Source organism: Anabrus simplex, chromosome 1 (assembly GCF_040414725.1).
Source record: "Anabrus simplex isolate iqAnaSimp1 chromosome 1, ASM4041472v1, whole genome shotgun sequence".
Lineage (NCBI taxonomy): Eukaryota > Metazoa > Arthropoda > Insecta > Orthoptera > Tettigoniidae > Anabrus > Anabrus simplex.
The window spans coordinates 145,315,903-145,333,959 of record NC_090265.1 but is presented as its reverse complement, the minus strand read 5'-3'; the positions used below and the strand labels follow the sequence as shown (position 1 = coordinate 145,333,959).

General features: G+C 39.0%; 1 protein-coding gene across 1 annotated transcript in view; it reads right to left on the bottom strand.

The window, feature by feature from the left end:
- Positions 1-18,057, bottom strand: part of Xpac (DNA repair protein complementing XP-A cells homolog Xpac) — a 49,181-nt gene that overhangs the window by 12,504 nt on the left and 18,620 nt on the right. Inside the window, exon 5 of the mRNA XM_067157554.2 lies at positions 11,006-11,123. Coding sequence (XP_067013655.1) covers positions 11,006-11,123 — 118 coding nt within the window. The remainder of the gene's footprint in view (positions 1-11,005; positions 11,124-18,057) is intronic.

Here is an 18,057-nt window from a genome sequence, read left to right as displayed (position 1 = left end):
GCTTGTTATTTAAAGGGGCCTAACATCTAGGTCATTGGCCCATATGGCTAAACTAAGCACAGATAGAATCATACATGTTATTAACAGCGGCAGGCTGAGGTGTTTGGAGGTCAGTATATAAAGGCTAGTTTTAATTAACATGACAGACCATTTATATGACTGGGAGCTCAAATTCTTTGAGCAGGTGAAATTGATATTTTCTTTTTCATCAACGCCACCTTCACACATTTATGTAGAATCGTTGCAGCACCCATGCTCAATTTAGGATTAGAACCCGGGACACTAGCAACATCACCACTGTAACAGTGCATCCCTTAGTAATAGAAATTGAATTAAACTAATAATAGTAATAATGTATACATGTCATGTGACCAATAACTGAGTTTTAGTTATTTATTAACATTTTTTTTACTAATAGCATTGTGTTGCATCAACACAGATAGGTCTTATGGTGACAATCGGATAGGAATGGGAAGGAAGCGGCCGTGGCCTTAATTAAGGTACAGCTCTAGCATTTGCTTGATGTGCAAATGGGAAACCATGGGAAACCACCTTCAGGGCTGCCGACAGAGCGGTTCAAATGCTCACAGCTGCGCATCCCTAGCGGCAATGCCAACTTGCTCTGTGAGTTTCAATTATCTTTTTCGGGTTAACACCAAATGTGTCATCAGAAATAATTTTTATAGTGACAAATAGTTCCAAGTGTTCATCTTTCTGCCCTTTAAAAATCTGACTACCTCTGTCAGATTTAAGCCTGTAATCCAGGGATCCGGAGAGTGACATACTACCTCCAATCCAGAGAGGGAGCTCATTATCAGTTAATATACTATTTGGAGGATAATTCTTATTTGAAAGAGCTCAGACTTTCTGGTCTTTTATTCAATCATATGTGGTTTTTATAAGTGAAAAAAAAAAAGTACACAAATACATTCACATTCTGGATCAATCAACGTTGGAAGTGAAATCGAACAGGTCGCAAGGACTATCAGGGTTAGAATACAGAAGGCAGATATATTCACTGGTTTGCTATAGCGTGCCACAGTCACATGTAAAAGAGTTTACCCACCCCCATTGAGACAGAAGTAATTGGAATAACTAAGTCCAGTTCTGGGTCTATCGAAGGGATACTATAGTTCCCGGGGAGGTCAGACCCAGTCAATTTCTTTGTGGGACCTAAGGCATGGACACTGTTCCAGAAGCTTTCTTAGATCACTCATCCTTCCAACATTGGTTCAAGTAAAAGATATTTCAGATGAATTTGCCTGTAGTGACACATGCTGGTCTCCTAAGTTGTTGTAGTGGTGGGTGGTAGAACTCTTGGTGGAGTGGCAATAAGCATATAAAGCCCAGATCATCTTTGTTTCTCCGAACATCACAATACAAGATTTACAATGAACTGTAACATTTAGTTTCATATTTACTATGTGCACATGAACACTTTCCAGCCACACAATACTCAGCAGGAGTAGATGAGTTTAATACCAGTTAAATGCAGGCAGTCAGCAGAAGTTCTCCAGGAAGTATCACTGAGCTTATGCAGGATGTTATTTCTTGCAGCAACTTTATTAGAGATGTTGGCGAGATGCTACTTGTAGCACAGAGTTCTGAATTCAATTCAATTCAATTCAATCACCACAGATCTGCATTTAGGGCAGTCGCCCACATGATAATTTGCCCATCAGTAGTTTACTTAGTCTATTCTTAGATCATTTCAAAGAATTTTGAAATTTATCGAAACATCTTGCTTGGTAAATTTTTCCAATCCCTATGCTCCGCACAGCTTTACTTCTAAACTGACAGTTTGCAAAACATGTAAGCATCGCCTTACCTATGTTGCCAGCACTCTGCTGTAGCGAGAACAGCTAATGAAAAACAACCATAGCATACAGCCCCCATAAAACATACCACCGTACTCAGAAAAGCTAGTGAATCATGACTAAAAACAAATTTTAAAAACTTCAAAGATGCTGTATGCACTTACTAAAAACATCAAACACTAAAATGAGAATATTTTATTAAGAATAAAAGAAATAACAAATTACTCTCGGCTAATGGCTGACACAGCAAGGAGATTATGGCCTACGAAGGAAAAACTCCGCCGTCACATTCTTGTTGCTAGTCTTTCCTGAACAACACTGAGACATTGTTGTTTCCCTAGTTTTGTCTTCCCAAGCCTCGCAATCACTGCAGAGTGGACTTGGCTGGAATTTGACCCACATAGCTGATAACTGCTCATCTATGTCCACACTGATGGGACCAAGGGTGGCCACAAATTGGTCTTTGCATTTTGGTAAATGCCACCATTTTATCCATTCAACCCTAGTGATTCTGGGTTGCTTTTGATCTAGAATATCCAACTGGATGACCTTCGATGTTAGGCCCCTTTAAACAATAAGCATCATCACCATCAACAACAAGAAGCCGGTACCAAGAAGCAATTGATTCAGATGGGATCACTTTTACATTGGTTACCAACTTCAGGTTGCATTGTTTCATGAGCAGACAATCTCAGTTTTGTGCTCACCATGATGTATGTGCGGGCCTCTTCTTGAAGACCGTGTTGGTCGCTACGAACTAGTGCTTCAGCACAGTCCAAAATCCGATTCCCATCGTCGTTGCGAGTACCAAATCCATTTCCACTACGATATTAGCTGTAACCATCTCTCGTCAAACCAACATGGTCATTGAGGTCACCCCTTAATACCAGATGTTCTTCATGGCAACAAATTGCAGATAGTTATTCAGTTATTCCCAAAATGCATCCTTCTTGTGATAAGGGTATCCAGTCTGTGGGGTATAGCACATGACGATTTGGAAAGGTGTTGGAATGGACTCTATTTTGATAGCCATAAATTGAACGGATAGTCGGTGCATTTGAATGACAACATCCCAAAACTTTTCACTATCACAATTCCAATGCCATTCCAAGTATTGTTTTCACCATTTTAGAATAGCTTGTATCTCTCACTGTTCTCTTGAAATTATGCTCCTTTCCATTTGGTCTCTTGGATACATGCGAAGTCGAAATCGGCAGAATTTCAGGATTTCGGCTGATTCTGGTAATCATCCCAACATTAATGGTCACAATTCCAAAGTTGACTAGCTTCTTTAGCCTACCCCGTTCAAAGGCGGGTAGCCCTCGCACATTTCTTACGTTGCTTCTGGGGAATGCCCTAGCATCTGATCCAAATTTTGAGCGGACATAACCAATAATAAGACAGACATACTACCACCGATATGACACTCTTCCTGTCATTTGAGGCATTTTATACCTACTGCCAGGTATTATAGGAGAACAGATGCTTTTTGCAGCCACTTCACTGAAATAAAGACGCTGCTAACCAAAGGAACAGTCCGAAATGACTATTTTGTCATGGTTTGCCCCACTAGGTTATTATAGAGTGTGAGGAGACAGAATCCAACAGCGAAATCACAACGGAAGAGGTGGAAACTGCTGTTAAACAAAAGAAAGTGGAAGAAGCAGCAGGATTGGATGAACTGTGTGAGGAAATGATAAAAGCAGCCGGATCTGTTGGTCTACAATTGTTGTATAGGTTATTTAGACATTCTTGAAAAGAAAAAATAGGTACCAAATGACTGGAGTAAAGGAGTTATAATACTTATGCTCAAGAAGGTGGACGAGAAGATGTGATATCGATGAATCACTTTCATACCTCAGGTATAGCAGAAATATTTGAAAAAAAAAAGGAATGACATTTGGAAGAACAATATGGCATTTGAAACTGAAGATAAACACTAGAACCCCATCTTTAGTACGATGCAGTTAATGGAAAAACATTTGGAACACGAAAGAAATATGGCGACGGCATTCCTTGATTTAGAAAAGGCTTACAATAGTGTCCCCGCAGCAAAGGCGTGGAAAGTAATGCAACAGAAAGCATTTGGAAAACAAATGAGAGAACATATGCAATCAATGTATACAAATTGTTGCAGCAGTGTACAGACACAGGTGGGGAGGATGGACCAATTTTGTAGTGAAACTGGACTATGGCAAGGAAGTGTGTTGTCATCACTGTTATTCATAATGGTTATGGAAGAAATTGTGAAGGACACAAAGGTAAAATATGGGGATAGGGAGCTGAAGGTAAGGTAATGCTGTTTGCACATGATATTGTGGTGTGGGGCATAAACAGAGAGGGAAGTACAAGGGCAACTCCACATACTGAAAATTATGGAACGAAAATCAGTAAGGAAAAGCATAAGACAATGGTGTTGACTAGAGCAGAATGGGAAGGGAAAGGAATTATAAAAACAGAGGAACAAAACCTTGAAATTGTGGAGAGCTTTAAGTACTTGGGAAGCAAATGATGCAGGATTGGACATGGTGATCAGTAAAAGGATTCAACAGAGAAATTCATTCTACCAGAGTGTGAGAAACCAGGTATCAATGAATTGTAAGGAGGTGATGAATAAGATGCACTACCACTGGCGTAGCCAGGGGGGGGGCCCAGGGGGGCCGGGCCCCCCCCAAATATTTCCTTAAACTAGAGCGAGGATTAGCCGTTGTTTTACGTACGGTACGAACAACTTAAAAACGTACGCCGAAATGTTAAATTAACGTAGCGACAAGAATCTATTAGTAGGGCTCAATAGGGACATACATAATTCTCCATATTTGTACTGCTTGAATGAAAGGAAGACACTTAGGATTGTGATGCGCGAGGATATTTTCCTGTAGAGGCCTCAGTATTGGGAATGAAACCGTGTATTGACAAATGTCAAGACATGAAGAAAAGGCCAATTAGCAAGGGATTACTCAGTAGGGGGCCGGAACGTGACCACCGAGATAACGGGAGCCACGTCCAGAAACAGCTGCAAGCTTACAACATCGTGTCAGCTTTTGCAGATCGGTTCCAGGAAACAACAATGTCCTAGGGATCCTCGGGTTGCACCGTGGTTGAGAGATGTGCTGTGTTTGAGTTGCAGCGTTGGGAAGACTGTGACAGGATTGTGATTTGCACGTTAGTTCCTCATTTTGTGCCATGTAAGTAACATTTTTTGAAGAGGGACCGTTTTGTCACTGAAAAGCCAACACTATGTGCATCCTCGGTAAGTTATGAAAAAGTTTTTTTTTTAATTCTTACAGTGCCAAGACAATCGCGGATGCTTGCCTAAGTTCGATAGGTAGGCCTATATATTTTGTCAAATGCCCGGGGACTGATTGGAACCTCAAATGGCACCATCAAAAGTGCGGGTAAATACTTTATAATTGGCGGGCATGATAACTCCGTTCCAATGCTTCTATCTTCTCATCAGGACGGCCCAGGCTTGAATCGCAGTCGATACATGAAACATTTTTAAAATGGGTAGTCACGTTCTATTGATACGGATTCTACTTAAAACACTAGATCCCGTCCCTTACCTTTCTTTATACTTTTGAGCCAGAACCGCATCATTTATGGTGGTGTATTTTGAGTATCCAACCATTCTTCGGACTTACCTTGTACCTTAAATGGTGAGTGGATGCAGTGGCGTACCCACAAAATAATTTCAGTGGGTGGGGTGTAAGTCCAGGCCAGTAGTGTGGATACAACTTTCCCTGGGAAGGGGTTGTGAAAAGATTTTTTATTTTTTATTTAGAATTTGCTTTACGTCACACCGTAGATCTTCAATGGCGACGATGGGAAAGGAAAGGGCTGAGAGTGGGAAGAAGCGGCCGTGGCCTTAATTAAGGCACAGCCCCAGCATTTGCCTGGTGTGAAAATGGGAAACCACAGAAAACCATATTTAGGGCTGCCGACAGAGGTGTTTGAACCCACTATCTCCCGGATGCAAGCACACAGCTGTGCGCCCCTAACTGCACGGCCAACTCGCCCGGTGAATATGAAAAGAAAGCCGGTCCTACCGAGTGCGGTGACGGATCTTCAGTAGATATTGTTGGTTTTGATTGTTACCATGTACAATCATAGCTTTTGTACTTTTAACATAAACCAGCTGCATTATTGAAACTGTTCGTAAAATTGATAATATCGTTCTTCGTTTGTGAGGAAGTAGAATCTTCATTTAATTTGTCTTCTTAAAAAAAAAGGAACCACTTTGGTACTACACCCCATGAAGGTGACTACCTTCCAGGCCGTATATATTTCGATTACGAGAGACTCAAGGAAAACTCTACTGCACCCAAAAACAAGGCTGTATCCTCCCCATCCCATGCCTTTCTTAACTCTGTCAGTGCCGGGAATCGAATGCAGGATGTCTTAAGTCAAATTCGAAAATAAGGAGACCTAAAAGTACCAGCCGGCCCCACAGTGTACGGGTAGCGTGCCTGCCTCTTACCGGAGGCCCCGGGTTCTATTCCCAGCCAGGTCAGGGACTTTTACCTGGATCTGAGGGCTGGTTCGAGGTACACTCAGCCCACATGTTTATAATTGAGGAGCTATCTAACGGTGAGATGGCGGCCCCGGTCTAGAAAGCCAGGAATAACAGCGGAGAGGATTCGTCGTGCTGACCACACAACACCTCGTAATCTGCAGGCCTCCGGGCTGAACAGCCGTCGCTTGGTAGGCGATGGCGCTTCGGGGCTGTTACGTCATGGAGTTTGATTTGGAAAAGTGAACAGAGAAGGAAGCGGCACCCCTGCAAGGTTCCTTAGCTTCCAGCTAGTTCTTCTGTCCGGCCTCGTGCGTTTAGGACAGTAAGAAAACGTACACCTTAATAAATGCTCCTCATAAAACCTTTGTAAAAATACTAGCTGCATCTATTTATAACAATAATCACAAACGCCTCCTTTTCATGTGGCTCAGTTGGTTGAGTCGCTCTCCTTCTGAGTCTGAGTTCGCAGGTTCAAATCCCGGATTGGATCGGTAACACTTAAAACGGTGTTGAAATGGCAACAGCTCAGTGTCGTTGATTTCTGGCACGTTAATAAAAATTATAGATACGAATATTAGCGTCACGAAACTCTAACTTTATACTACTATATTCCGTATCCCAGACTTGCGTGGAAAAGTAATTAACAATTTTCTTTACGTCTCACCGACACAGATAGGTCTTATGGCGACGTCGGGATAGGAAATGCCTAGGAGTGGGAAGGAAGCGGCCGTGGCCTTAATTAAGGTACGGCCCCAGCATTTGCTTGGTGTGAAAATGGGAAACCAGGGGAAAACATTTTCAGGGCTGCCGACAGTGGGGTTCGAATCCACTATCTCCCGGATGCAAGCTCACAGCTGCGTGGCCCTAACCGCGTTGGAAACTAACAGGACAAGGTAAACCCTACATAGCATTTGTTGTAACGTGTATTTTTCTTTACCAACTAACAAAATATCTATACCCATACGCTTTACATTATTTATTTATTTATTTATTTATTTATTTATTTATTTATTTATTTATTAGTGCCTTCAGTACAGTGGCGAAGTTAGGGCTCCAGGCCCTCTTGTACACTTAACCACATACTAATCAACATCTTAAATAAAATACTGAGATTCTTAAAATAGTTAAAACTACATAAATTAATAGAATTTAAAATAAATTTAAATAAATTACTTACTAAATATTCGGTGGTGGGGTCATGTGAGCCGAATGGAGGAGGACAGGTTACCTAGGAGAATAATGGACTCTGCTATGGAGGGTAAAAGAAGTAGAGGTAGACCAAGACGACGATGGTTAGACTCGGTTTCTAACGATTTAAAGATAAGAGGTATAGAACAAAATGAGGCCACAACATTAGTTGCAAATCGAGGATTGTGGCGACGTTTAGTAAATTCACAGAGGCTTGCAGACTGAACGCTGAAAGGCATAACAGTCTATAATAATCATAATAATAATAATTTCGTGTGGCTATTTCTAGCCGAGTGCAGCCCTTGTAAGGCAGACCCTCCGATGAGGGTGGGCGGCATCTGCCATGTGTAGGTAACTGCGTGTTATTGTGGTGGAGGATAGTGTTATGTGTGGTTGTGAGTTGCAGGGATGTTGGGGACAGCACAAACACCCAGCCCCCGGGCCATTGGAATTAACCAATGAAGGTTAAAATCCCCGACCCGGCCGGGACTCGAACCCGGGACCCTCTGAACCGAAGGCAGTACGCTGACCCTTCAGCCAACGAGTCGGACATAACAGTCTATAATGATAATGTATGTATGTATGTAAATTAATATTAGAACTAATTAATATTAAAAACTCTTAAACATGGCTATTCCTCAGGAACGCACACATTCATATTTCAACCATTCAGTCAGCTGTCCTCAAGCAGGTAGTCTCGGCAGGTGACCTTAAATTGTGATTTTAAAAAGCTAGTTTCTCTGACCTGAACTGGCAGGGAATTCCATAATCTGGCGACAGTCACCACAAATGATCTAATAATTTTATTTGTGCGGTGCAGTGGAATAGAAAGAATGGATCTAGAACGTGTATTAATGTTGTGAAATGATGATAAAAAGACGAATTTAGAAGAAATATACATTGGCTGACTTCCAGCTACCACTCTGATCACCATCGTTAAAGTGTGCAGCTGCCGACGTTTATCAGACATCAGCCATGAGACAGCCTGATAGTATGGGGTGATATGAAAATCGTACGGTACTCGATATTGTAAATAAATCGCAGGCAGGAATTCAGTGCTCGTTGAAGTTTAAGTGTTTCTTCTCTCGTCATGTCAACTAAAACAACGTCACAATAATCAAGAATAGGGAGAATGAGTGTCTGTATTAGTTTGGCCTGTAGCTCAAATGGAAATACATTCCTCTGTCGTTTAAGAGGGTGAAGTACTCCAAAAATCTTTTTACGTATTTCTTTCGTTTGATCAGACCAATCAACTGTTATATTCATCATTACGCCGGGATTTTTAACCGTTTTACTGTAGGGAATAATGTTACCATTCAGTAGGATAGGCGGGATTGCGACATTGTTTGAGAAGCTCAGTAATTTTCGTGATCCAATTATAATTGTCAGAGTTTTTTTGCAGTTTAGTATAAGAGAGCTTCGTTGTGCATATACACTGAGTCGTCGGAGGTCCCTGTTAATATCTTGTCTTGCAGTGTCGATATAGCCTATTTAAAGATCGTCAGCACAGAGGTCATGTGTGTTATTTCCTGTCACAGATGGTATGTCATTGATATAAATACAGAAACTTAGGGGCCGTAGAATACTGCCCTGTGGGGCAACACTAAGTTTCATTTTCCATTTAGAGGCCTTGTCGTTTACTGTTACACGCTGTTGACGGTTACTCATAATGTTATGTATAAAAGTAATAGGAATATCATATACACCTGTAGTCTTTGATTTTATCGAGTACAAAGCCTTTTAACCTGATTTTCTGTGACACTGTGAAATGTGAATGGCAGATTGGCTGGAGGGGAGGGCGGTGAGTCGGTGCAGTTAATTTGGGTAGGTTGAATATTTATTCTACTAAAGTAATCGTTTAGTTCGTCAAGTGGAATGTCAGGAGTTGTCTGTCTCTGTTGATGTTTTCCTATTCCCAGAGCTCTAAGTTGGTCCCATGCGCGATTAGAATTTAAGTTGTTAGCTGAAATCCAAAAATATATGCATTTTTTAAATTTCTGATTAACTGCTTTGTGCGATTTCTTAAGATGCGGTTAGATTCGAAATCTGTGTCATCTAGGGTTTGTTTATAATGTCGAAATAACGAGTCACGGTGCGCCATCATTCTCTTGTCTTCATCATCTAGTCATGGACAAGAAACCTGTATTCGACGCGCGCGCCGCGCGTGTGTTTGTGTGTGTATCTTTGCCGCATTATTTGTATAAAATGTCACTTCTTTATTGCTTATCACATGACCATTATTATTATTATAACATTACTGTATTTGTTCTAAACCAGAATATTGCATCCTTACTCAAAGTGTTTATTCTTGCATTCATTTCACTTCTACGCGGAATATATGAAATGCTGCAGTTATGTTGGGATGGGAGTAACAGAGGTAGCCGAGACCGGGGGTTGTCGTCCAAGGAGTCCAGACACCCCAGGAGTTTTAACGAAAGTTCTTTTATTGAGCATTTTATATATAATGTGCATTAATATTAGCTTCCGGAGTCCGACTCATTGGCTGAATGATCAGTGTTGAGGCCTTCGGTTCAGACGGTTCCGGGTTCGATTCCCGGCTGGGTCGGGGATTTTAATCGCGTCTGAATAATTCTTCTGGCTTGGGACTGGGTGTTTGTCCCAACATATTCAGACAACATACTACATTACCAACCACCAAATAAACACACAACACTGATTACATCCCTCTATAATAGGGTTGCGTCGGGAAGGACATCCGGCAGTAAAACAGGGCCAAATCCACATGTGCGACACATTTCGCACCCGCGACCCCACAGATGTGGGAAAAGTGGGGAAGAAGAAGGAGGAAATTACTATTAGCTTCCGGAATCCGCACGAATCAACCACTCTTACTTGGATCCAAGGACACTCATTTCCTTTTTCGGTATTCTACACCACCTAAACTACGGAAGTTTGGACACCTATCAAAATAAAATTCTGGATGAATGGGCCCCCCCCAAACTGAAATCCTGGCTACGCTACTGTGCACTACTGTCCATTATTGACATAAGCAGCAGATACCTGGGCCCTGACAAAAAGACAGGAGAAAAAAAAATCCTGGCCAGTGAAATGAAATTTCTAAGTATGATAGGAAAGACAAGAAAGGACAGAGTATGAAATGAGGACATCAGGAAAGAGATTGGAGTGGAAAAGCTTTACAACAAAATGGAGAGGCATATACTTAGATGTACTGGACATGTTAAGAGGATAGAAGCAGGAAGCAGATGATGGAGATCCAGATAGATGGAGGGAGGGTAAGAGGGAGACCCAGACTGAGGTGTTTGAAAATGATCAAAACAATACAATTAGAAGAAACCTGGACTGGAACACAGTTAAGGAGGACTGGTGGCTAAAGAAAGGAAGATGGAAAGGTGCCATAAACATCCCAACCCAGCTGGAGGTGAACAAGGAAAATGGATGATGATGATGATGATGATGATGTTGATGATGATGACAGAAAATAAATACACAATCTGACACATACCTTTTACCTGCTTGTTATATTTCTTAATCTTAGCTTTGTCTCGCTTCTCTTCTCTCCTTTCATATTCTTTCCTTAACTCTTCTTCAGACTGCCACACTTCAAGCGCTCTTTTCTCTACCTACAAGATAACATGCCATATCATTAAAGCATAATCTAGATGAGTGAGGAAACAGGTCAAACAAAAACAACTAAAACTATGATACTTCTTGAGACTCAAGAACATCATCAAAATTAAAAACTTTAGGGACAATAAGGAACATAACATAGTCTAGTAGGTTATACTATCTTCTTCTCAGATGCAATAACCAACAAATACCAGTGTTATAGTTATTAAAGAAACTAGTGTGTACTGGACTGTATAATACAAACTTTGATACGAGAACTATGTCAGTAATTCCGATTGAATGTGAAAAATCTTCATTTGTTAACTTTATCTATTCATACGCATCAATCAGTCACTACTGATCTGCATTTAGGGTAGTCACCCAGGAGGCAGATTCCCTATCTGCTGTTTTCCCAGCCTTCTCTTAAATGATTGCAAAGAAATTGGAAATGTATTGAACATCTGCCTTGGTAAGTTATACCAATCTCTAACTCCCCTTCCTATAAACAAATATTTGCTCCAATTTGTCCTCTTATATTCAAACTTTATCTTCATATTGTGATCTTTCGTCTACTGATGTCATTCCACACCATCCCTCCACTGACAGCTCAGAACATACCACATAGTCAAGCAGCTCATCTCCTTACTCCCATGTCTTCCCAGCCCAAACTTTGCAACATTTTTGTAACGCTACTCTTTTGTCAGAAATCACCCAAAATAAATCGAGCTGCTTTATCCAGTTCTTGAATCAAGTAATCCTGGTGAGGGTCCCATACACTGGAACCACACTCTAGTTGGGGTCTTACCAGAGACTTATATGCCCTCTCCTTCACATTCTTACTACAACCCCTAAATACCCACATAACCATGTGCAGAGAGAGATCTGTACCCTTTATTTACAATCATATTTATGTGATTACCCCAATGAAGATATTTCATTATATTAACACCTAGGTCCTTACAATGATTCCCAAAAGGAACTTTTACCCCTTTAACACAGTTAAAACTGAGAGGACTTTTCCTATTTGTGAAACTCACAACCTGACTTTTAACCCTGTTTATCGTCATACCATTGCCTTCTGTCCATCTCACAACAACTTATATTTATTACTCCCTACAGAATAACATCATCAGCAAAAAACCTTATCTCTGATTTCACTTCTTTACTTATATCATTGACATATCTATAAAACATAAAGGTCCGATCATGCTGCCTTGAGGTATTCCCCTCTTAATTATTACAGGGTCAGATAAAGATTTGCGTACTCTGAGTTCTATTTTCTAGAAATATAGCCACATACCTGCCAACTTTACAAAACCAAAAATCAGGAGATTTTGATATGAAAATCAGGAAAAATCAGGAGATACAATTGATCAACACTGCTTATTCTACATGTCTTGCACAATACAGTACTACAATATATTTATAATACTTATTGTCTCAAAGCCCGATTGTAGCTATACGAGACTACAAGGCTAAAAATTACACATCTCTATTCCCTCACAGAAAGTATGTGAGTGAGATGATCGGTCCCTGATAAGCCTGCTGAAAATAGTATGAACGCATGTGAGAATCAGTCATGCACTTAGATGCCATTAGGCTACTTAGCAAATGCATAGATTAATATATTGCACCAAGTGCCCGTGCGATTATGCAAAGCGCAATGCTATTTGGATCAAATAACTAGCTGATGAACCCGTGCTTCACTACGGAATTGTCAGAAAGACTGTCCTTATAGTTTTCCCAACTAAAGTCAACATAGGTCATTACAATGATGCCGGTATGAATGTTGCGATAAAAAGCAATGTTGTCATATGAAATATTCGAAAAAATGAAAACAGCACATTTTCTCACTTTTAGCGAAATGTACTACGGTTTACATAAAATCAGCTTCATGGTCCGTATCGCACTTCAATAGATTCACAATGAAGTATTTATTTATTTTCCACCTAGTCGATACAATGATTGCCTAAGGCAATTTTTATTGGTCAAAAGTGGTACATGTTTCGTATATTATCAACATCTTCAGCCACATAACACAGTTTAGATGAAAAATATAAAATTGACAAAGTAATGCTTTAGAGGAAGTGTCCTTGAAATTATGTTAATTTCAAGGACACTTCCTCTAAAGCATTACTTTGTCAATTTTATATTTTTCATCTAAACTGTGTTATGTGGCTGAAGATGTTGATAATATACGAAACATGTACCACTTTTGACCAATAAAAATTGCCTTAGGCAATCATTGTATCGACTAGGTGGAAAATAAATAAATACTTCATTGTGAATGTACTACGGTGTCGATCTAACAGTTCAAAAGTTTCAGAGCTAGAATGACCAGGCTGCAGACAGCCGCGAATACTCCTGTGTAATTATTTCGTTTAAGTGTGCACACTGCTCATTCCAATCACTGCCTCAGAGTAGGGATTGAATAGCTGGAATACTATGCTGATCCAGTGTGTTACGTAACAGTAGTATCATAAAATTTATGAACCAGAGGAATGGCATGCTAAAGAAGAGGGAGATCCAACACCCTACTCCCCAGCTACTTCCCGCCAATATTAAGGCAGGCTGTTATACTCAATACGCAGCAGTAATCCTATCTATCGGAGATAAATGGCAGCAGAATACACAAAGCACATCACAACAAACAATGGTCAATGTAATGTTATTGCTGATCAATTTTATGAGCTTTCTATATTGGAGGCCTTCACACTCAGTTTTCTTCCAAATCTGTGATTTAGAGCATCCAATGTCAAGTGAATCCTCCTTTCTTTCATGACAATCTCTTGTGTTATTTAAACAATTGTTCCTTCATGACTTTTTTCTCATTCTTATAATTATCTTCACAATTTAATCACCATCACCACCAATATTATTGTAGTCGGTACGGTAAAACTTAATAACACATAAATAATCGGAAATTGTATTCTCTGTAACTTTTGTTATGTAGTACTTTCCAATATGACCAGTAAGATAGGTAATTAAAAATTAAATTTTTGGCACCTTCCCCTGAACTACCATTTTGAACAGAGCGAATAAAATTATTTATAGCGTAGACTGTAGTTCCTTATTCCGCGACTTTACATAAAAATCTGTTCACCAATTTTCACGTACCCCGGCGCTGATATGGACTTAGCAAAAAAATCCGAGTCCATGAATATCTCTATCATCATAGCTGGTACGGTAAAAATGTATAAGACGTAAATGATAGGAAATTTTATAATATATAACTTTAGTTATGTAGCATTTATCGATAGGGCCAATAATAACATAAATATTTGAGAATTAAATTTTAGGCCTTCCCCTAAACTACCATTTTACTCAGCGTGAATAAAATTATTTATGGGCTAGATTGTAGCGACTTATTCCCCGACGTTATATACCGATTTTCATTAAATTCTCTTCAGCCGTTTTCTCGTGATGAGCGTGCGTACGCACGTACGTACAGACAGAAATTACGGAAAATTAAAACGTGCATATCCCCTTGTTACTATGGATGGTCGCGACCGGTACACAAATATCATTCTTTTTAAATTGTGAGCAATGTACGGACAAAACTCTTGTTTTATTTATATCGAGATAAATAAAAATTAGTCTGAATTGTCTCCAAATGGCTCGTAAAATCTCTAGAAAAGTCACTAGTAGTTATAGTAGTTATCATTGAAATTCTGTCACTAAATTACTAAGAAACACTCAATATCTAGCGACAAGTCTCTAGAATCGACCAAAGAGAATGGAATCGACTAAACTGATGTGTTACATGTTATAAACCTCATTTTAGGTCCGTATTGAAAATTTAACAGTTCAACAATGATAAAGGTGTTTTAATTTATTCCACCTATTCAATACTTATATTATCACGTATAGTTGTTACATAATTAAATTCTTAGTTACATGGGACATGTTTCGCCCTCAATTAAGGGCATCTTCAGCCTAAATACAATAATCAAAAATACAACTAAATTAAAAGTGGACGTTAAATACAATCATCAAAAATACAACTAAAATAAAAAGTGGAAGTTAAAAGTTTAGTCTGTTCTTAAAATTCAGAACAATAAAATTGTGAAAAATGATAAAATAAAAAGATGCTAATGGAAAACTGTCTTATGATTAAACTATAATCTTGTCAGAGACTAAAACTTCTATTAAAATTCGAATTAAAACAGTTCATATAAAATATTGGAAAATCAAAGTGGTAGTAATAAAAAGCCAACGACATGAGGGCGTGTACACAAGCATAAACTTGATTGTCATGAATACAATCTTTTCAAGGCCGTTGATGAAATTCGTAGTAAGTAAGGCAGAAGCATCTATTGAAAAATTGTAAGAGGCCGTTAGCACCGGTAGGTAATAAAATGGCTGAATCCTTGCCAGAAATGTCAACAGATGCAGAAATAAGTTTTCTGTAAGAAAAGGAAAAGAAGAAATAAGAAATTGAACGTAAGGAGAGAATTCAGTCTTACATAATTTTGAAACAGATGAGGACTTACATGTAAGTGGAAGTTGTTATTTCTTAACTACTGTTGAGTTGGTTGCTGCCCGTCTGTTGGCTCTAAGTCTGGTGTTATAACTGTGCTGCAGAGGCGGTAGCGAACTCGGAGGGGAAGGAATAGGGGAGTGCGGAAGGGAGGAGAGGATGGGTGGAGTCAAATGTGACGAGGCTGACAAAGGGGCGGAGTCAACTGCATTGCTGGAAGTAGGCCTAATATCTGTAGGTATGGGAGGAGTATTAGGGTTTGAAGAATTAAATATATTAGGTATCCTAAATTTATTCGAACTAACTGACTTTAATAATTTCGGCATTAATTCATGTAACATACTTTTATTGTCCGTGGTTTCATTGAGATTCTTTTGCTTATTGTACGTCTGATCTAAATAGATGTATAAACTTTCTAATTCATTCAGCATTCTTCCTTTTTGTATGTTTCTAATTATCGTTAAGTCTTTCTCTATGGATTCAAATCTGTGGCCAGTCTCCCTCATATGCAAACTCATCGCTGAGTATTTCCTATGTTTTTCCGCGTTAACATGTTCCATGTATCTTGTCATAAATAGAAATGATCAACAAATTAATCAATAAAATTAAGAACAAATTATCTACGAATCTGATACCAGAAAAGACCAAAAAAACTGAGTATGCTACATTCACTTTTAATAATCCAGCTATACACCAGATTACTAGCGTATTCAAGAAACATAATTTTAATATAGCTTTTAAAACTACTAATACTAACCAGTCCATATTCTTTAATCATAAAAAAGTTAATTATGATAAGAATCGTTATTTAGGATCGGGAGTATACAGACTTAAATGTACTCAGTGTAATTTTTCATATGTTGGACAGACTGGGAGAAATTTTATGACAAGATACATGGAACATGTTAACGCGGAAAAACATAGGAAATACTCAGCGATGAGTTTGCATATGAGGGAGACTGGCCACAGATTTGAATCCATAGAGAAAGACTTAACGATAATTAGAAACATACAAAAAGGAAGAATGCTGAATGAATTAGAAAGTTTATACATCTATTTAGATCAGACGTACAATAAGCAAAAGAATCTCAATGAAACCACGGACAATAAAAGTATGTTACATGAATTAATGCCGAAATTATTAAAGTCAGTTAGTTCGAATAAATTTAGGATACCTAATATATTTAATTCTTCAAACCCTAATACTCCTCCCATACCTACAGATATTAGGCCTACTTCCAGCAATGCAGTTGACTCCGCCCCTTTGTCAGCCTCGTCACATTTGACTCCACCCATCCTCTCCTCCCTTCCGCACTCCCCTATTCCTTCCCCTCCGAGTTCGCTACCGCCTCTGCAGCACAGTTATAACACCAGACTTAGAGCCAACAGACGGGCAGCAACCAACTCAACAGTAGTTAAGAAATAACAACTTCCACTTACATGTAAGTCCTCATCTGTTTCAAAATTATGTAAGACTGAATTCTCTCCTTACGTTCAATTTCTTATTTCTTCTTTTCCTTTTCTTACAGAAAACTTATTTCTGCATCTGTTGACATTTCTGGCAAGGATTCAGCCATTTTATTACCTACCGGTGCTAATGGCCTCTTACAATTTTTCAATAGATGCTTCTGCCTTACTTACTACGAATTTCATCAACGGCCTTGAAAAGATTGTATTCATGACAATCAAGTTTATGCTTGTGTACACGCCCTCATGTCGTTGGCTTTTTATTACTACCACTTTGATTTTCCAATATTTTATATGAACTGTTTTAATTCGAATTTTAATAGAAGTTTTAGTCTCTGACAAGATTATAGTTTAATCATAAGACAGTTTTCCATTAGCATCTTTTTATTTTATCATTTTTCACAATTTTATTGTTCTGAATTTTAAGAACAGACTAAACTTTTAACTTCCACTTTTTATTTTAGTTGTATTTTTGATGATTGTATTTAACGTCCACTTTTAATTTAGTTGTATTTTTGATTATTGTATTTAGGCTGAAGATGCCCTTAATTGAGGGCGAAACATGTCCCATGTAACTAAGAATTTAATTATGTAACAACTATACGTGATAATATAAGTATTGAATAGGTGGAATAAATTAAAACACCTTTATCATTGTTGAACTGCTAAACTGATGTGAACGAACACCAACATAGAACGCCAGAACGAGAGATTGACAATCGATACACGCGTCGCGATATAAAGGTTTCAATAAACATCGTACATTCGCGAACATTTCTCGCATTCATAAACGTCGATGTTTCGTTTGAAAGCAGCCAATGAGTGAAGGATTTCCGGCCACTGGCGTAAAAAAGCTGAAACTGCGGGATTTGAAAATAAATGTTTGAAGTTCACTAAAAAATAAGCTAAAATCGGGAGAAATGATAGAATAATCGGGAGGCGGGAAAAACTGTCGAAAATCGGGAGTCTCCCGCCTAAATCGGGAAAGTTGGCATGTATGC